The sequence below is a fragment of the Pseudophryne corroboree genome, chromosome 2, assembly GCF_028390025.1.
Source record: "Pseudophryne corroboree isolate aPseCor3 chromosome 2, aPseCor3.hap2, whole genome shotgun sequence".
Lineage (NCBI taxonomy): Eukaryota > Metazoa > Chordata > Amphibia > Anura > Myobatrachidae > Pseudophryne > Pseudophryne corroboree.
The window spans coordinates 35,977,222-35,997,460 of NC_086445.1; the positions used below are offsets into that span (position 1 = coordinate 35,977,222).

The following is a 20,239-nucleotide window of genomic DNA, read 5'->3' on the forward strand; positions in this document are numbered from 1 at the left end:
CCTGATAATCCTCTATGATAATCCGGTTCTCTTCCTTTATATAATCCCCAGAGTACAGAGGGGTCTCACATCGTCCTGGGGGGCTTCTAGAGCTACACTCACCTGCGGGGAGAACAGACAATGACAGCCATATAGCAATGCTTAGTAATAACAGCAGAACATATCACTGCACAGGGTCACCTGTCACTAGGGCTCGGGTGTAAATCACAGCCCTGCACCGTTACATGTATCTGGGTGGGGTGTCACCCCCCGAGGGTCATCATGACCAGTGACACTGGGGGAAGAATTTATCATCCAACCTTCCACCAGCCCCCAGCATCCGATAGATCGTGATCAGGTGCCAGCTGGAATTGGCAGTCGCTATGGACCCACATGCAGAGGGAATGGAGGCCAATTATGTCCCAACTGCAGTGATCAGTAACAGCCAAACAGCCGGGAGAGGGGCGGAGAGAAGTGACAGGATAGAATCACACACCCTGAGAGACGTCCTCTTACCCACTGAGTCACGCAGCTGCGGAGGGTCCATTACAACGTCATTGTGTCCGCCTGAATAGTCCCACTCTGCCACACAGAACGAGACCTCCACATCCTTACACTTCCCAGGCACCTGCAGCATAGGAGAGCTGGTCACATGACTTACCCCCACACCTAGGAGTACCGTGTAATACATTCCACTGCAGGGCACAATGGCAGACGATGGGTCAGGGATCAATTACCGAGTGCGTCCTGACCAATCACCAGTGCTCCAGTGATGTATCAGTATTGTTACACTCCAGCACAACACAAATCAGTTACTAATAAAAACGCTGTTATAGCAATTATTTAAAAAAAACAAAAAAAAAAAAACAACAGCGTTCTTCCTGGGAATATACAGCTATATGTACAATAAGAGCGCTCACCTTTCTCGTCTCTCTGTGATATACCTCAGTAGGTGGCTGTGTAATCCTGTCACGGCTCCTCTCCCCTGTTGGCGCATGAGGTGGAGCCTCCGTGTTTGGACTCTGGGTGCCGCTGCTTCTGTCTGACACAGGGGGGCCGCTGATGTCTGTCACCTGGTCACCCGACTTTCTCACAACAATGAAATCCTATGAGAGCACCAATATGTAAGATGCCGCCCTATGTATATAATACAGTAACAGCCTCATATACAGCAAGCTAATCCCAGCTGTATATAGGCGGATAGCAGCCCTGCACCATCTCTGTGTAACACAGGCTGTGTGTATATATGGCTGTAACCATAAAAGAGTCACACACAGGGGGATCTGCCTGCTCCTACCCACAATTCCTGGGGGCCACTGCTGTATCTCTGTGGGAAAATGTCACTTTATAGCATAAACCCCTGAAGAAGACTTGTCGTGTATAACAGACGTGTGACAGGAAAGTGACGCCTCTTATAGCCAGACACAGGAGAGAGTGGAAGACGGACAGGGAAATGGCGGCGACCTGTACTGTGTGTTGTACTGTACAACAACTTGTACAACTAGCATGGTGGAAGAAGTATGTCTTACAGTACACCGACTGCCCACACATGATGGAAGTAGCCAACTGGGGATCTGAATTACTATTTATGAGAATGTCGCCAGCCAGTGACATCACAGAGACATGAGGCATATCTGACACTTGGTGCCTCATACCTCACAGCTGTCACCAATTCATAGTGAATAAATGGGTTACAGGGCAATAAGTGCTTGCTCAGACCATAAAGTGGCTGCCTGCATAATATACTGACAAGAGTTGAACTATAATGGAAAGAATGCCAGCTGCTACTACCCCGGGCACTGTCCCCTGTAGTTCCGCTAGTAAATAGTACAGTGAGGTATCTAGCACCTCTCACCTCTCTAGTCAGCAGACAGATAATCTCCATGGTGAGACTCAGCAGCTTGTCTATGATCAGGTCTTTGTTTCTGTCACTCAGTAGCGAGTGCCGGATATGTTCCAGGACCGGGACCTCCATGGCTGGTCTTCAGGTGACGTCTCCTAAGGGAAGGGAATACAATGTTCTGTCAGCTCCATATATGTCATTTGCTCCCATAGTCTCTGCCACATAGAGGGAGCCACATCGCCCATCTATTCCGGGCACAGAAGACATCGGGGTCACTTACTGCACTATACACCATCTGTAATGTAGGAATTGTGGGATTTCCTCACAGCTCCTGAGTGTAACAAAAGCATGGAGGCCTCTTATAGCGTCCTCTAACATGGCCGCATCATCAGCTCTTCTCCGGCAGCCATTTTACTTTTCTTTTATAGGATGCTTAAATCCACAAATCAATATGGACTTGTAAATGGTGGTGGGAGGCGTGACCAGTGGGGGATGCGCAGCGCGATATACGCTGTAACTGCTGGCTCTGCTATACACCCTGTATAACACAACAAGCATATAAGCGAGCTGGAGACACCCCCTATTCTATGTCAGGTTGAGCTGTAAATGACGGGCGAGTTAGTGGAAGAGCTGGGCCTCTTTCTTCGCTAAGCTTCCCAAAAATGGCAGATGGCAGCTGCAGTCTTGGACTGGATAAACAGGGACATCAGATCTGGTGGACAGCACAGCAGGAACATAGAATGCCTCCTCCAACTGTCTGCAGATCAATTCCCTCCAGACTCACCAGCACCTGCTGAACCACATAGACCAGAGGCACCCAAACTATTTTCTTGGAGAGCTGTACTAAGAAAATGACATTGGACAGAGGGGCACAAAATATTCACCGTTATACTACCAGCAATTAGCAGCTGGTTCTGTGCTGAGTAACTCTTATTCTAAGGAGCAATAACACTAATATCAATATCTAAAAATAAATGTATTTTGAACAATTTGACATTTCAATTTTGCTCTCTGCAATTAGATATATAAGTGCACTTTAATGCCCCTTATAGATACAGACCCAAGTGTGCTAGAAGCACCAGAGTAGACAGTGACACCCCAGTCAGGAAAGAGAAACTACACGGACTGTGACAAGGAACTGTGACAATTGCAGGGTGCTAGAATGAACACTAATATGCCACAGTGTAATACCCCCATCTGGTAATGTGCATCTTTGTAGAAGACGAGCACTGTGTAATGATCACCATCCTGGTCTATAGCCCGACCATTGTGGTTATTCTCTTCCCCCCTCTGAGGATAAACGCACCAGTTCTGTTTGTAGTTTCTTATTCTGGAGCCTTAATGACGCCTTATCATAGCTGGATATGGAAATCCCATCTTACATCGTGCAGCCGCCACAGATTCTCCTCCATGTGTCTGTGTTCTGGGCTCCCTCAGTGACACATATGGGACACCCCTATACTGTACTCACCCTACATGTACCCCACCCCCATTGCCAGGCATAGGGAGGGATGGCCAATCAATCTTTTGGATCAATGCGGAATGCCATGTCTGCATTTACCTCAGAAGATGATCAGTAACATGATAAATAAAGAAGAGTGATATTATTCTGACACGCGCCATTAGGGGGTAGATAGATAAACATAAAATAAATGGAAATACAACGTATGCACAGTGGAGGCTGATAATTACATCACTGCTGCATTGTGGGCTTTACATTACTTCAATTAAACATCACATCTCCAGAATCAATCCAAAAAAGACCCACTATGTTTTGGGAATGACCGTCATCCTTTTTATATAATTGGAGAGCGATGCCCACTCCAACCTAAGCGCGAGGTAATCTGCAGATGGAGGCAGCGTAAATCTCCTCTGTGCACACACACACCTGTCCTGTGTATATTGCTGGGGGAGTGTCTGTGTAACGTGAGACATTGCACCATCTCCCCCTGTCCCGTCTCCCCCCTTATACCGGCTAGAGCCATATTACAGGCCACCAGGTCATCCTGTAGCCCCGCAGTCCCAAGTCTCCTCTCTCTCTCCTTACCGCCTTGTTGCCCCGTGTTACAGCGCTGTGACGCACACTAACCATAGACATGTACAGACAGGGAAGGAGAATCCCGGTATTGCAGGCGGCAGTTCCTGCACACAGTGCAGACTAGGTGACCCTAATAAGACACTGACACATTACACTCACCCCAATATAATCCCATTTACATCTCATTACACAGAGCCCCATCCCTGGTAATAACCAATTGCTGCTGAGCTGTCTCCTCTCTATGTATAGCCCTGGCCCCTGTGCTCATGTGACATGGGGGGGGGTATAATGCCCTGCACCTGCCCTGTGCACCCTCATACAACATGAGCTATCTGCAGCTCATACCTTACCCTGCAGCAGGATGTGTCACCGGTTGATGGACAAACACGACTAGTTACCCTTCGTGGAGAGGACCTTTAGGCCACTTGATTCTAGCATCTAACATTAGCCCTGGCTGGATAAAAGATTAAGGTTCTGTAAGGGCGGAAGTTCTCTTCTGCCCTCTCATGCTGTCACTTCCTGGTCCTGATCGCGGAGGGAACGTAGACACTATTGGTCTCCATTTTGTACTTTTTAAATAAAGTTGTTTTTTTGTCTCTTAAAAAAAAAACAGCTGATGGAACTGGTCAGGTGACTTACAGTGAGATTCTTAGTCAGCTGACTAGCTCCAGCAGTTTTTTTTTTAAGAGACAAAAAACTTTATTTAAAAAAGTGCAAAACGGACATCAATAGACAACAGACAACAGCTCTGTTCTGCAGGGAGGGCTGATAACGGCAGCTCGCACAGACGAAGCAGGCACAGGAGGAAAGGGGCAGCGGTGAGTCATCCTGTTACTAATAGCTGGGGGTAATATCGCCGCCATAATAACCTATAGAGGAGCGATACTGAGTGCAGAAACAAGCAGCGGAAATGCTTTAGTACATAGGCTGACCATATCATCCCTTTAACCTGGGACACTCATGAATTACACAGGTTCTGCGGCTGGCTGATTACAAGCCTGCAATTCACCTGGTTTTAAGCAGCCACAGAACCTGTGTAATTCATGAGCGTCCCAGGTTAAAGGGATTTCTCTATCGTCCTAGTGGATGCTGGGGTTCCTGAAAGGACCATGGGGAATAGCGGCTCCGCAGGAGACAGGGCACAAAAAGTAAAGCTTTAGGATCAGGTGGTGTGCACTGGCTCCTCCCCCTATGACCCTCCTCCAAGCCTCAGTTAGATTTTTGTGCCCGGCCGAGAAGGGTGCAATCTAGGTGGCTCTCCTAAAGAGCTGCTTAGAAAAGTTTAGCTTAGGTTTTTTATTTTACAGTGAGTCCTGCTGGCAACAGGATCACTGCAACGAGGGACTTAGGGGAGAAGAAGTGAACTCACCTGCGTGCAGGATGGATTGGCTTCTTGGCTACTGGACATTAGCTCCAGAGGGACGATCACAGGTACAGCCTGGATGGTCACCGGAGCCTCGCCGCCGGCCCCCTTGCAGATGCTGAAACGAGAAGAGGTCCAGAATCGGCGGCAGAAGACTCCTCAGTCTTCTTAAGGTAGCGCACAGCACTGCAGCTGTGCGCCATTTTCCTCTCAGCACACTTCACACGGCAGTCACTGAGGGTGCAGGGCGCTGGGAGGGGGGCGCCCTGGGAGGCAAATGAAAACCTTTTTTGGCTAAAAATACCTCACATATAGCCTCCGGGGGCTATATGGAGATATTTAACCCCTGCCAGAATCCGTTAAGAGCAGGAGTCGAGGCCGCCGAAAAAGGGGCGGGGCCTATCTCCTCAGCACACAGCGCCATTTTCCCTCACAGAAAGGCTGGAGGGAAGGCTCCCAGGCTCTCCCCTGCACTGCACTACAGAAACAGGGTTAAAACAGAGAGGGGGGGCACTAATTTGGCGTTAGAAATATATAAAAAAGATGCTATAAGGGAAAACACTTATATAAGGTTGTCCCTATATAATTATAGCGTTTTTGGTGTGTGCTGGCAAACTCTCCCTCTGTCTCTCCAAAGGGCTAGTAGGTCCTGTCCTCTATCAGAGCATTCCCTGTGTGTGTGCTGTGTGTCGGTACGTGTGTGTCGACATGTATGAGGACGATGTTGGTGAGGAGGCGGAGCAATTGCCTGTAATGGTGATGTCACTCTCTAGGGAGTCGACACCGGAATGGATGGCTTATTTAGGGAATTACGTGATAATGTCAACACGCGCCAAGGTCGGTTGACGACATGAGACGGCCGACAAACAATTAGTACCGGTCCAGACATCTCAAAAACACCGTCAGGGGTTTTAAAACGCCCGTTTACTTTAGTCAGTCGACACAGACACAGACAGGGACACTGAATCCAGTGTCGACGGTGAATAAACAAACGTATTCCTTATTAGGGCCACACGTTAAGGGCAATGAAGGAGGTGTTACATATTTCTGATACTACAAGTACCACAAAAGAGGGTATTATGTGGGATGTGAAAAAACTACCGTAGTTTTTCCTGAATCAGATAAATTAAATGAAGTGTGTGATGATGCGTGGGTTCCCCCCGATAGAAAATATGGGCGGTATACCCTTTCCCGCCAGAAGTTAGGGCGCGTTGGGAAACACCCCTTAGGGTGGATAAGGCGCTCACACGCTTATCAGAACAAGTGGCGGTACCGTCTATAGATAGGGCCGTCCTCAAGGAGCCAGCTGACAGGAGGCTGGAAAAATATCATAAAAAGTATATACACACATACTGGTGTTATACTGCGACCAGCGATCGCCTCAGCCTGGATGTGCAGAGCTGGGGTGGCTTGGTCGGATTCCCTGACTAAAAATATTGATACCCTTGACAGGGACAGTATTTTATTGACTATAGAGCATTTAAAGGATGTATTTCTATATAAGCGAGATGCACAGAGGGATATTTGCACTCTGGCATCAAGAGTAAGTGCGATGTCCATATCTGCCAGAAGATGTTTATGGACACGACAGTGGTCAGGTGATGCAGATTCCAAACGGCACAAAGGTGTATTGCCGTATAAAGGAAGAGGAGTTATTTGGGGTCGGTCCATCGGACCTGGTGGCCACGGCAACTGCTGGAAAATCCACCGTTTTTACCCTAAGTCACATCTCTGCAGAAAAAGACACCGTCTTTTCAGCTTCAGTCCTTTCGTCCCTATAAGAGTCATATCTGCCCAGGGATAGAGGAAAGGGAAGAAGACTGCAGCAGGCAGCCCATTCCCAGGAACAGAAGCGTTCCACCGTTTCTGACAAGCTCTCAGCATGACGCTGAGACCGTACAGGACCCCTGGATCCTACAAGTAGTATCCCAGGGGTACAGTTTGGAATGTCGAGACGTTTCCCCTGCGCTGGCTCCTGAAGTCTGCTTTACCAAGGTCTCCCTCCGACAAGGAGGCAGTATGGGAAAAAATTCACGAGCTGTATTCCCAGCAGGTGATAATTAAATTACCCCTCCTACAACAAGAAAAGGGGTATTATTCCACACTATATTGTGGTACTGAAGCCAGAAGGCTAGGTGAGACCTATTCTAAATCTAAAAAAATTTTGAACACTTACAAAGGTTCAAATCAAGATGGAGTCACTCGGAGCAGTGATAACGAACCGGGAAGAAGGGGACTATCTGGTGTCCCGAGACATCAGGGATGCTTACCTCCATGTCCCAAATTTGCCCTTATCACTAAGGGTACCTCAGGTTCGTGGTACAGAACTATCACTATCAGTTTCAGACGCTGCCGTTTGGATTGTCTACGGCACCCCGGGTCTTTACCAAGGTAATGGCCGAAATGATGGTTCTTCTTCGAAGAAAAGGCGTCTTAATTATCCCTTACTTGGACGATCTCCTGATAAGGGCAAAGTCCAGGGAACAGTTGGAGGTCGGAGTAGCACTATCTCGGATACTGTTACAACAGCAGGGGTGGATTCTAAATATTCCAAAATCGCAGCTGATCCCGACAACAAGTCTCCTGTGCTTAGGGATGATTCTGGACACAGTCCAGAAAAAGGTTTTTCTCCCGGAAGAGAAAGCCAGGGAGTTATCCGAGCTAGTCAGGAACCTCCTAAAATCAGTGCATCATTGCACAAGGGCCATGGTAAAAAAAATGGTGACTTCCTTCGAAGCAATTCCAGTCGGCAGATTTCATGCAAGAACTTTTCAGTGGGATCTGCCGGACAAATGGTCCGGATCGCATCTTCAGATGCATCAGCGGATAACCCTATATCCAAGGACAAGGGTGTCTCTCCTGTGGTGGTTACAGAGTGCTCATCTTCTAGAGGGCCGCAGATTCGGCATTCAGTTTTGGATGTTGGTGACCACGGAGGCCAGCCCGAGAGGCTGGGGAGCAGTCACACAAGGAAAAAATTTCCAGGGAGTGTGATCAAGTCTGGAGATTTTTCTCCACATAAATATAGCTAAGGGTAAATTTATAATGCTCTAAGCTTAGCAAGACCTCTGCTTCAAGGTCAGCCGGTATTGATCCAGTGGGATAAAACATCACGGCAGTCGCCCACGTAAATAGACAGGGCGGCACAAGAAGCAGGAGGGCAGTGGCAAAAACTGCAAGGACTTTTCGCTGGGCGGAAAATCATGTGATAGCACTGTCAGCAGTGTTTCATTCCGGGAATGGAAACTGGGAAGCAGACTTCCTCAGTAGGCACGACCTCCACCCGGCAGAGTGGGAACTTCATGGGGAAGTTTTCCACATAATTGTAAACCGTTGGGAATTACCAAAGGTGGACATGATGACGTCCCGTCTGAACAAAAAACGGGACAGGTATTGCGCCAGGTTAAGAGACCCTCAGGCAATAGCTGTGGACGTTCTGGTAACACCGTGGGTGTACCAGTCGGTGTATGTGTTCCATCCTCTGCTTTTCATACCTAAGGTACTGAGAATTATAAGACGTAGAGGAGTAAGAACTATACTCATGACTCCGGATTGGCCAAGAAGGACTTGGTACCCGGAACTTCAAGAGATGCTCACAGAGGACTTATGGCCTCTGCCGCTAAGAAGGGACTTGTTTCAGCAAGTACCATGTCTGTTCCAAGACTTACCGCAGCTGCGTTTGACGGCATGGCGGTGGAACGCCGGATCCTAAGGGAAAAGGCATTCAGGAAGAGGTCATTCCTACCCTGGTCAAAGCCAGAAAGGAGGTGACCGCACAACATTATCACCACATGTGGCGAAAATATGTTGCGTGGTGTGAGGCCAGGAAGGCCCCACGAAGAAATTTCAACTCGGTCGATTCCTGCATTTCTTGCAAACAGGAGTGTCTATGGGCCTCAAATTGGGGTCCATTAAGGTTCAAATTTCGGCCCTGTCGATTTTTCTTCCAGAAAGAATTGGCTTCAGTTCCTGAAGTCCAGAAGTTTGTCAAGGGAGTATTGCATATACAACCCCCTTTTTGTGCCTCCAGTGGCACTGTGGGATCTCAACGTAGTTCTGGGATTCCTCAAAACACATTGGTTTAAAACCAGTCAAATCTGTGGATTGAAGCATCTCACATGAAAAGTGAACATGCTCTTGGACCTGGCCTGGACCAGGCGAGTGTCAAATTGGTGGTTTTTTTCTCAAAAAAGCCCATATCTGTTTGTCCATTCGGACAGGGCAGAGCTGCGGACTCGTCCCCAGTTCTCTCCCTAAGGTGGTGTCAGTGTTTCACCTGAACCAGCTTATTGTGGTGTCTTGCACCTACTAGGGACTTGGAGGACTCCAAGTTGCTAGATGTGGTCAGGGCCCTGAAAATATAGGTTCCAGGATGGCTGGAGTCAGGAAAACTGACTTGCTGTTATCCTGTATGCACCCAACAAACTGGGTGCTCTTGCTTTTAAGCAGACTTTTGCTCGTTGGATGTGTAATACAATTCAGCTTGCACATTCTGTGGCAGGCCTGCCACAGCCAAAATATGTAAATGCCCATTCCACAAGTAAGGTGGGCTCATCTTGGGCGGCTGCCCGAGGGGTCTCGGCTTTACAACTTTGCCGAGCGGCTATTTAGTCAGGGGCAAACACGTTTGTAAAATCCTACAAATTTGATACCCTGGCTAAGGAGGACCTGGAGTTCTCTCATTCGGTGCTGCAGAGTCATCCGCACTCTCCCGCCCGTTTGGGAGCTTTGGTATAATCCCCATGGTCCTTTCAGGAACCCCAGCATCCACTAGGACGATAGAGAAAATAAGAATTTACTTACCGATAATTCTATTTCTCGGAGTCCGTAGTGGATGCTGGGCGCCCATCCCAAGTGCGGATTATCTGCATTACTTGTACATAGTTACAAAAATCGGGTTATTATTGTTGTGAGCCATCTTTTCAGAGGCTCCGCTGTTATCATACTGTTAACTGGGTTCAGATCACAGGTTGTACAGTGTGATTGGTGTTGCTGGTATGAGTCTTACCCGGGATTCATAAATCCTTCCTTATTGTGTACGCTCGTCCGGGCACAGTACCTAACTGAGGCTTGGAGGAGGGTCATAGGGGGAGGAGCCAGTGCACACCACCTGATCCTAAAGCTTTACTTTTTGTGCCCTGTCTCCTGCGGAGCCGCTATTCCCCATGGTCCTTTCAGGAACCCCAGCATCCACTACGGACTCCGAGAAATAGAATTATCGGTAAGTAAATTCTTATTATTATGGCCACCCTATTAGTACATATTGAGAAGCGGTGTATGAGGCTTTTCACTGTATTTGAGGCTTATCTCCGTTTAGTACATGTGCCCCATGTCTTATATATTTTTGCTGGCAGGTGCTGTTGTGGGAAGTAGACAAACTGCGCAGGATCTGACAGACAGTGGCGGCCATTGTGTTTGCTACATTTGCAATTAGCAGCCGTTAGTTTTGGGGTAGCGTCTAGTTTCCCTTTGTGGAGAGGACCTTTCCCATAACCCCCTGGGTCCATGTCACAAACTATTTGGAATAGTAACCTGTGGCGAACAGAGCGAGACACCGAGCCCAAAGCATGGCGAGCAAAGCGTGGCCGTGAGGGTCCAATGGTGCATAGAAAAAAAAAAAATTAACATCAAACGAACGGAGAACAGAGAAAACATTTAGGTGCTGTAAGGGCGGAAGTTATCTACTGCCCTCTCGTTATGTCACTTCCAGGTCCTGATCACGAAGGTAACGTAGACACAACCTTAGTTTTGGTCTTCAGAAACATGGCCGCCGCTCCCTGTGTCCTAGAGACAAGGATTGAACAAAATGTATACACATCCCGTTTTTCGGCCATCGGCAGAAGACGCACCACGTGACTACATCCTGCCTTGTAGTTCTACCTCCTCGCCGCTGTAGTGTGTGCCAGGAAGGACTACAACTCCCATCAACCCTGTGCATGCGTTGGATTTCTATTTATTTTATGTTTATCGATCTACCCCCTAATGGCGCGTGTCAGAATAATATCAGTCTTCTTTATTTATCATGTTACTGATCATCTTCTGAGGTAAATGCAGACATGGCATTCCGCATTGATCTGAAAGATTGATAGGCCATCCCTCCCTATGCTTGGGAAAGGGGGTGGGGTACATGTAGGGTGAGTACAGTATAGGGGTGTCCCATATGTGTGACTGAGGGAGCACAGAGCACAGACACATATGTACCTGTCAGGAGGAGAGTCTCTGGCGACTGCACGATGTAAGATGGGATTTCCATATCCAGCTATGATAAGGCGTCATTAAGGCTCCAGAATAAGAAACTACAAACAGAACTGGTGCGTTTATCCTCAGAGGGGGGAAGAGAATAACCACAATGGTTGGGCTATAGACCAGGATGGTGATCATTACACAGTGCTCGTCTTCTACAAAGATGCACATTACCAGATGGGGGTAATACACTGTGGCATATTAGTGTTCATACTAGCACCCTGCAATTGTCACAGTTCCCTGTCACAACCCATGTAGTTTCTCTTTCTTGACTGGGGTGTCACTGTCTGTATTGAAATTAGTGTTAGTGCTACTTAGAATAAGAGTTACTCAGTACAGAACCAGCTCCTAATTCCTGTTAGGATAACTGTGAGAGAATATTTTGTGTCTCTGTCCAATGTAATTTTCTTAGTACAGCTCTCCAAGAAAAAATGTTTGGGTGCCTCTGGTCTATGTGGTTCAGCAGGTGCTGGTGAGTCTGGAGGGAATTGATCTGCAGACAGTTGGAGGAGGCATTCTGTGTTCCTGCTGTGCTGTCCACCAGATCTGATGTCCCTGTTTTATCCAGTCCAAGACTGTGGCTGCCATTTTGGGAAGCTTTTGTGAATAAAGAGGCCCAGCTCTTCCACTAACTCGCCCGTCATTTACAGCTCACCCTGACATAGAATAGTGGGTCTCAGGGCTCCAGCTCGCTTATATGCTTGTTGTGTTACACAGGGTATATAGCAGAGCCCGCAGTTACAGCGGATATCACGCTGCGCATCCCCCACTGGCCACACCTCCCCCACCATTTACAAGTCCACAAAAATTTGTAGACCTCTTATAAGTGAAAAGTAAAATGGCTGCCGGAGGAGAGCTGAGGATGTGGCCATGTTAGAGGACGCTATAAGAGGCCTCCATGCTTTTGTTACACCCCATAATTCCTACATTACAGATGGTGTATAGTGCAGTAAGTGACCCTGATGTCTTCTTTGCCCGGAATAGATGGGTGATGCGGCTCCCTCTATGTGGCAGAGACTATGGGAGCAAATTACATATATGGAGCTGACAGAACATTGTATTCCCTTCCCTTAGGAGACGTCACCTGAAGACCAGCCATGGAGGTCCAGGTCCTGGAACATATCCGGCACTCGCTACTGAGTGACAGAAACAAAGACCTGATCATAGACAAGCTGCTGAGTCTCACCATGGAGATTATCTGTCTGCTGACTAGAGAGGTGAGAGGCACTAGATACCTCACTGCTCTATTTACTAGCGGAACTACAGGGGCACAGTGCCCGGGGTAGTAGCAGCTGGCATTCTTTCCATTATAGTGCACCTCTTGTCAGTATGTTATGCAGGCAGCGAGCGATCAACTCGGAATAACCCCCTATATACATAGGGCGGCGTCTTACATATTGGTGCTCTCATAGGATTTCATTGTTGTGAGAAAGTCGGGTGACCAGGTGACAGACATCAGCGGCCCCCCTGTGTCAGACAGAAGCAGCGGCACCCAGAGTCAAAACCCGGAGGCTGCGCCTCATGCGCCAACAGGGAAGAGGAGCCGTGACAGGAATATCCAGGCACCTACTGAGGTATATCACAGAGAGACAGGAAAGGTGAGCGCTCTCATTGTACATATAGCTGTATATTCCCAGGGAGAACGCTGTTTATTTTTTTTAAATTTCTATATCATCATTTCGATTTGTGACTGATTTATGTTGTGCTAAAGTGTAACAATACTGATACATCACTGGAGCACTCGGTAATTGATCCCTGACCCAGCGTCTGCCATTGTGCCCTGCAGTGGAATGTATTACACGGTACTCCTAGGTGTGGGGGTAAGTCATGTGACCAGCTCTCCTATGCTGCAGGTGCCTGGGAAGTGTAAGGATGTGGAGGTCTCGTTCTCTGTGACAGAGTGGGACTGTTCAGGCGGACACAATGACGTTGTAATGGACCCTCCGCAGCTGCGTGACTCAGTGGGTAAGAGGACGTCTCTCAGGGTGTGTGATTCTATCCTGTCACTTCTCTCCGCCCCTCTCCTGGCTGTTTGGCTGTTACTGATCACTGCAGTTAGGACCTAATTGGCCTCCATTCCCTCTGCATGTGGGTCCATAGCGACTGCCAATTCCAGCTGACACCTGATCACGATCTATCGGATGCTGGGGGCTGGTGGAAGGTTGGATGATAAATTCTTCCCCCAGTGTCTCTGGTCATGATGACCCTCAGGGGGTGACATCCCACCCAGATACACGTAACGGTGCAGGGCTGTGATTTACACCCGAGCCCTAGTGACAGGTGACTCTGTGCAGTGATATGTTCTGCTGTTATTACTAAGCATTGCTATATGTCTGTCATTGTCTGTTCTCCCCGCAGGTGAGTGTAGCTCTAGAAGCCCCCCAGGACGATGTGAGACCCCTCTGTACTCTGGGGATTATATAAAGGAAGAGAACCGGATTGTCATAGAGGATTATCAGGTAGCGGGACTGGCTGCATTATCTCTTCTGCATTATGTTACTCTCATATCCTTATCCTGTGTATCCTCCTGGTATAGACGCTCGGTGTAATAATATAAGAGATGTTGGGGGAAACTAGTACGATGGGGTATAGATGGGTCCAAAGGAGCCGGTGCACTTTATATTTCTTCAACTGGGTGTGCTGGCTCCTCCCCTCTATGCCCTCTCCCACAGGCAGTTTAGAAAATAGTGCCCTCAGGAGAGGATGCACACTGAGCTCCAGAGAGTTTTATTCAATTTCATTTCAGTGTTTTATTTTTTTCAGTATGCTGTGTGGGCAACAGCATACCTGCACCGTGGGAGTTGGGGTGGGGGGGTGTCACCGGCCTTGCGAGGTGCAGAGCCGCTTCCACACTGCAGGACCTCCATCCTGAGGAGCTGTTTGTTCAGCGGGGCACTGCGCCTTGGCTGATGCAGCACGCCGCACACCCCCTAACGCTGCCTGAAGGAGACATCGGTGGTGAGTACATACCGGGGGCCTCGCTAGGGGGGTCCCCAGTTCAAAGTGTGGCTGTACACGGGCGCAATGTACGGGACCCTCCCTGGGGGCTTCCGCTAGGATACCCCTTGACTACACTGACACAATCATGCTTAACCAAGCACTTGTGTGAGGTTTTAAGCTTAGGGGAGACGTTACCAGTATAAATATTGTGTATTGCTCCGGCGCCATTGGAGGGGGCGGAGCTTCCTCAGAGCGGGACCAGCGGCGTTTGGTGCCTTCCTCTGCTTACAGATGCCATCAGCAGCTGACACTCAGCGCTTCCTGCCTCACAGGCACGCTGGAAACTGGTACAGGGTGTAGCTAAAGGGGGAGAGCCGCTGTTGTACACTATTCTGAGCCTAATTAGGACTGTATTTATTAGTGTTATTGTGATACAGAGCTGACAGTCTCACTGGGGCTGTGTAGTTCCAGGTGTGCTGGTATTTCTCCCCCTCTGTGTATCTCCTCTCACATACAGTAGGAAAAGCAGGCTTGAATTATAACTGTCTGTGTGTAAGTGTATGTATGTGTTTTGCACTTACTGTGAATATGGGTAAGCACAAGCTGTGCGGTATCTGTCACACCAGATTCTCTCCATTGTCTAATGACTCTGTTTCCTGTGAGCAATGTAGTCAGTCTTCACAAATTAGTGGATAGGTTGGGGGAGAGGGTACAGAGCCTCACTGGTTAGGGTCTCTTAAAACTATGATGTCAGATATGTCATCCCAGCTCCCTGCTAATGTGCAGAAAACTCAGCTACTACAACAGGCTGTTGCAGGTTTAGCTGCTAGGGCAGATGCACAGCCTCCACCCTCTCTCTCATGCAGGTCCACAGAAGCGTGGTATACCTGCTATACTATCTGATACAGATGAAGATGTCCAGGATATTGGAGATGACCCGGACCCCATTAGTGGGGATCCCGATTCTACACTGGTTATTGAACCCCTCATTTTGGCTATAAAGGATGTGCTGAAGCTCCCGCTAGAGGATGCTTCTTCACAGCAGTCATTTTTCTTTGTACAAAACAAGCCCAATGTCTCTTTCCCTGAATCTCCAGAGTAAAGGTGGGTACACACTGATAGATATATCTGCCAATCAATTGATCGGCAGATATATCTGTGGACGGATCGGGCATTGTGTTGAGCATACACACTGCCCCATCCGTCGGGGACTGACGTCATGAACTGGGTGGGCGTGTACACACGCCTGCCCAGTTCAGCTGTCAATCACCGCCGGCCGCCGCAGCATGTGTACGGTTGGGCGGCTGGTCGTCCGTACACACACAGCGATGCGCCAATATATCGGTAGCTATATTGGCCGTCGGCTGTGCTGCGGGGCCGACGCGATATGTCTGTGAACGTCAGAGTTCACAGACATATTGCCCGTACACAGTGGCCGACGGACCCGCGATATATCAGCCAGTGTGTACCCACCTTTAGATGACTTATTCAAACAGGCCTGGAAGAATCAGGACAAAAAAATTTCAAGTGTCCAAAAAGTTTTTGCGCACTTTCCCATTTGCTCCTCAAGGTAGAAATCACTCGTGTCCTCTGTGATTCCCTCAAGGAGATGGGGAACATCAATGCTCGGATGTCGGCCATGGCGGTGTCGGCGCTCAGGGCCTTTTGGTTGCGTCAGTGGATTGCAGACACGGAATCCAAACGTAATGTGGAGTCCCTCCCCTTTTCTGGGCAATGGCTTTATGGGGTTGAGCTGGATTCCTGAATTTCCAAGGTTACTGCCGGGAAATCCACGTTTCTGCGCTCTGGGGCCCCGCCGGCGAGACGTTCCTATCCGGGACCGTCTCTCCAGTCCTTCCTATCTCGCACATTTCAATCAAAGGCCAGAGGTGCCTCCAATGCGGCTAGAGGTAATAGGTGAGTCCAGGAAACCTGCAAGTACCAGTCCTCGGGAACAGTCCACCAGTTCTGCTTCCACTAAAGCCTCAGCATGACTATGCCAACCCACCCCGAGGGGATCTCGAGGTGGGAGCTTGACTGCGTCACTTCAGCCGTGTCTGGGAATCCTCCTCTTTAATGAACGAGATACCGTTCATATCTTTCAGTGTGGAGGCTCAAGCAATGAACAATGAGCGTCTCCTCTGCTCAAGGATCAGGTACAGTCGGACAACGCCACGACGGTGGCATATATCAATCGACAAGGAGGGACAAAAAGCAAAGCCTGCATGCGAGAGGTGTCAAAGATACTCCTCTGGACTGAAAGAACCGCAAGAGCCATGTCGGCAATCTTCATTCCAGGTGTGGACAACTGGGAGGCGGACTTCCTGAGTCATCACGATCTCCACCCGGGGGAAAGGGGGCTCCACCATCTGGTGTTCCAGCAGATCATCGACCGGTGGGGTTGCCCACAAATAGACACGATGGCTTCTCGTCCCAACAAGAAACTTCCCTGGTATTGCTCGCGGACCAGGGACCCTCAGGCGAGGGTAGTGGATGCACTGGCGTCGCCTTGGCCGTACGGGCTGGTTTACCTGTTTCCTCCAAACCCGTTGCTCTTGAGTGCTAAAGCGAATGGGTAATCAAGGTGTCCAGGCAATTCTGATTTCCCCCGGATTGGCCTCGGAGGGTGTGGTACGCGGATCTTCTGGACATCAGAATCGGCTTTATTGGCCAGGTGTACTCACGTACACTAGGAATTCTTTGTGGTACAATGCATCGCCAAGCAGCAACATGAAGGGGGAATACATAGCATACGAAGGGGGAAGAACATAGCATACATTACACACATTACACGTATGAGTTGATACTGCACATTGCAACTGTACAATAGACTCAACATATTAGACATATTATACATGTAGGACTAAACACAAAGGCTGCTTGGCAGAGCAGCACCGAGGCAGCCATCCGCGGCGCCAGCTAGAACTCAGACAAATGTCCATCGAAGACCCTTGGCCTCTGCCACTAAGAAGCGATCTTCTTCAACAAGTACCGTTCATCTACCCGAACTTACGGCGATTTCGTTTGACGGCATGGAGGTTGAGCGGAACATCCTAGCTCACAAGGGCCTTTCCAAAAAGGTTATTGCAATCATGGTCCAGGCCAGGAAACCTGTGACTTCAAAACCTAATCATCATATCTGGAGGAGATATGTCTCGAGGTGCGAGGAATGCACGTTTCCGCCTGCAGCGTTTCACTAGGGATGTTTCCTACGTTTCCAGCAGGCTGGTGTGGATAAGGACTTACATCTGGGTTCCATTTAAGATCCAGATTTCAGCTCTCTCCATTTTTCTTTCAGAAGAAATTGGCAGTGTTGCCAGAAGTTCAGATCTTCTTGCAAGGCGTACTCCACATACAACCCCCTTTTGTGCCGCCTACGGCACCCTGGGATTTGGAAGTAGTGTTGAAATTTCTACAGTCCACCTGGTTTGAACCTCTGATGACAGTAGAAGACAAGTACCTCACGTGGAAGACTGTGATGTTACTGGCCCTGTTTCAGATTTGGGGTCCTTATCGTGTAAAAGTCCCTACTTGGTCTTTTACGAGGACAGAGCGGAGCTCCGCACCAGACAGCAGTTCCTGCCAAGGTTGTCTCCGCATTTCATCTGAATCAACCTATTGTGATTCCGTCCAGTTCTGACGCTTCTGCTCCTCCGGAGGCATTGGATACTCTGCGGGCCTTGAAAATATATGTCAAGCGTACAGCTCGGGTCAGAAAAACGGATTCCTTGTTTGTGCTGTATGATGCGCAGAAGAAGGATTGCCCTGCTTCAAAGCAGTCCATTGCTCGTTGGATTAGGCTTACTATCCAACAGGACTATGTGTCAGCAGCCTTACCTGTTCCACAGTCTCTGAAGGCCCACTCTACGAGATCAGTGGGCTCTTCCTTGGCGGCTGCCCGTGGAGTCTCGACCTTGCAACTATGCCGAGCTGCTACCTGGTCGGGGAAGAACACTTTTGTGAAGTTCTACAAATATGATACCCTGACCAAAGAGGATACCCAGTTTGGGCAGGTGATGCTGCAGCAGTCTCTGCACGTTCCCGCATGTTCTGGAAGCTTTGGGACGTCCCCATCGTACTAATGTGTCCCCAATATCCCTTATGGATGCTAGAAAAAATAGGATTTTAATACCTACCGGTAAATCCTTTTCTCGTAGTCCATAAGGGATATTGGGCGCTCGCCTCAGTGCGTGGACTTTTCTGCAGGTTCTTGTTGTATGGTTACCTGTTCAGCTGTTGCTGTTGTTGTTACCAGCCGTTGCTGGTTGTTGTATGTTAGTGGTGTGCTGGTGTGTAAATCTCACCACCCTTTCTGTTATGTTCCTTCTCTCCTGTATGTCCTTACTCCTTCGGGCACGTTTTTTTACCTATAACTGCCTGTGGGAGGGGCATAGAGGGGAGGAGCCAGCACACCCAGTGATAAAGTGCACTGGCTCCTTTGGACCCTGTCTATACCGCATCGTTCTAGTTTCCCCCAATATCCCTTATGGACTACGAGAAAAGGATTTACCTGTAGGTATTAAAATCCTATTTTCTGTCCTTGTATGACAGGATGAGCCGGGACACGGGGTGTATCACCCGCAGTGTAAGGAAGAGGAGCCCGTCCCTGATCCCACCAGCTCAGGTGAGACAGAGGCAGGATTGGGTTACATAAAGGATACATTGCGTGTAATTGTATACTATATAAATAGCTAATTGCATAAACATTACAAGTGAAACTATTTTTTTCAAAGTAGGGATATGTACTAAACATTCCGTTATTCTAAATAAGTCTGGTGCCGTGCCATGAATATATGTAGCTATATAGAGCGGTCAGATTGCAGCAGTGTCAGTGGCAGTGTTTATAGATTTATTTATTTGAAAAAACCTTGATCCCCCAGTGTGACCGCTGGAACTGTGGGGTACAGAGGTGGTTGTAGGGGGGCGGACAGTTTGTGGATGCTGGAACTGTGGGGTATAGAGGTGGCTGTAGGAGAGCGGGCACTGTGTGGATGCTGGAACTGTGGGGTATAGAGGTGGCTGTAGGAGTCCAGGCACTGTGTGGATGCTGGAACTGTGGGGTATAGAGGTGGCTGTAGGAGAGCGGGCACTGTGTGGATGTAGGAACTGTGGGGTATAGAGGTGGCTGTAGGAGTGCAGGAACATTAAGACCCTCTGTACTGTGGCACCTATGGCAGCATTAGGTTATTATGTTACTGATTAGTGTATCATTAGCTTCAGCTGCTGCCAGTGTTACAGCTGCTGACTCTGTGTGCTAGGAAGGGGGGATAGGTGCTGGGCAGCGCCTCATACTGCCGGCGCCCGTTCCTCCTGCTGTCAGACCTCTGGAGGGGTGACCCGGTCACTGCCATAACGGCAGGCAGCCTCTCTGCACGAGACAGCGCTCTGGAGCTATGGCAGTATCTGTCTCTCTGCACACTGGATGTAGGGAGCTGTGGTGAGCTGCGCTCTGCACCCGGTCACTGGGCTGGCACACATAAGAGCACAGCCTGCTAAGGGGGCAGGTGATGGATGACGTCAGTCACCTTCCTCACTAAGCTCTCACAGGGAAGACATTGTACAGCTGTATCCTAATTCCTGTCAGTGTATGTAGTGTACTCAGTGCTGGGCCTGAGGAGGAGGAGCCTAATTCCTGTCAGTGTATGTAGTGTAGTCAGTGCTGGGCCTGAGGAGGAGCCTAATTCCTGTCAGTGTATGTAGTGTACTCAGTGCTGGGCCTGAGGAGGAGGAGCCTAATTCCTGTCAGTGTTTGTAGTGTAGTCAGTGCTGGGCCTGAGGAGGAGGAGCCTAATTCCTGTCAGTGTATGTAGTGTACTCAGTGCTGGGCCTGAGG

The 20,239-nt window shown here is 49.0% G+C and overlaps 2 protein-coding genes across 10 annotated transcripts in view; one reads left to right on the forward strand and one right to left on the reverse strand.

The window, feature by feature from the left end:
* The window catches only part of LOC134995703 (oocyte zinc finger protein XlCOF7.1-like), a 68,122-nt gene extending 63,724 nt beyond the window's left edge, over positions 1-4,398 (reverse strand). For 2 of the 5 annotated variants that reach the window (XM_063951124.1, XM_063951126.1), the window contains exons 1-5: positions 4,211-4,398; positions 1,835-1,977; positions 900-1,085; positions 496-607; positions 2-102 (exon numbers count right to left, since the gene is read on the reverse strand). In XM_063951124.1, coding sequence (XP_063807194.1) covers positions 2-102; positions 496-607; positions 900-1,085; positions 1,835-1,954 — 519 coding nt within the window. In that variant the 5' untranslated portion in view covers positions 1,955-1,977; positions 4,211-4,398. Of the gene's footprint in view, position 1; positions 103-495; positions 608-899; positions 1,086-1,834; positions 1,978-4,205 lie in introns of all 5 variants that reach the window. The other 3 variants (XM_063951127.1, XM_063951125.1, XM_063951128.1) reach the window with 3 other exon arrangements.
* A 162-nt stretch (positions 4,399-4,560) lies between these two features.
* The window catches only part of LOC134995759 (oocyte zinc finger protein XlCOF7.1-like), a 62,879-nt gene continuing 47,200 nt past the window's right edge, over positions 4,561-20,239 (forward strand). For 2 of the 5 annotated variants that reach the window (XM_063951129.1, XM_063951131.1), the window contains exons 1-6: positions 4,561-4,678; positions 12,541-12,683; positions 12,879-13,064; positions 13,320-13,431; positions 13,825-13,925; positions 18,958-19,030. In XM_063951129.1, the coding sequence (XP_063807199.1) occupies positions 12,564-12,683; positions 12,879-13,064; positions 13,320-13,431; positions 13,825-13,925; positions 18,958-19,030 (592 nt within the window). In that variant the 5' untranslated portion in view covers positions 4,561-4,678; positions 12,541-12,563. The remainder of the gene's footprint in view (positions 4,679-12,540; positions 12,684-12,878; positions 13,065-13,319; positions 13,432-13,824; positions 13,926-18,957; positions 19,031-20,239) is intronic. The other 3 variants (XM_063951130.1, XM_063951132.1, XM_063951133.1) reach the window with 3 other exon arrangements.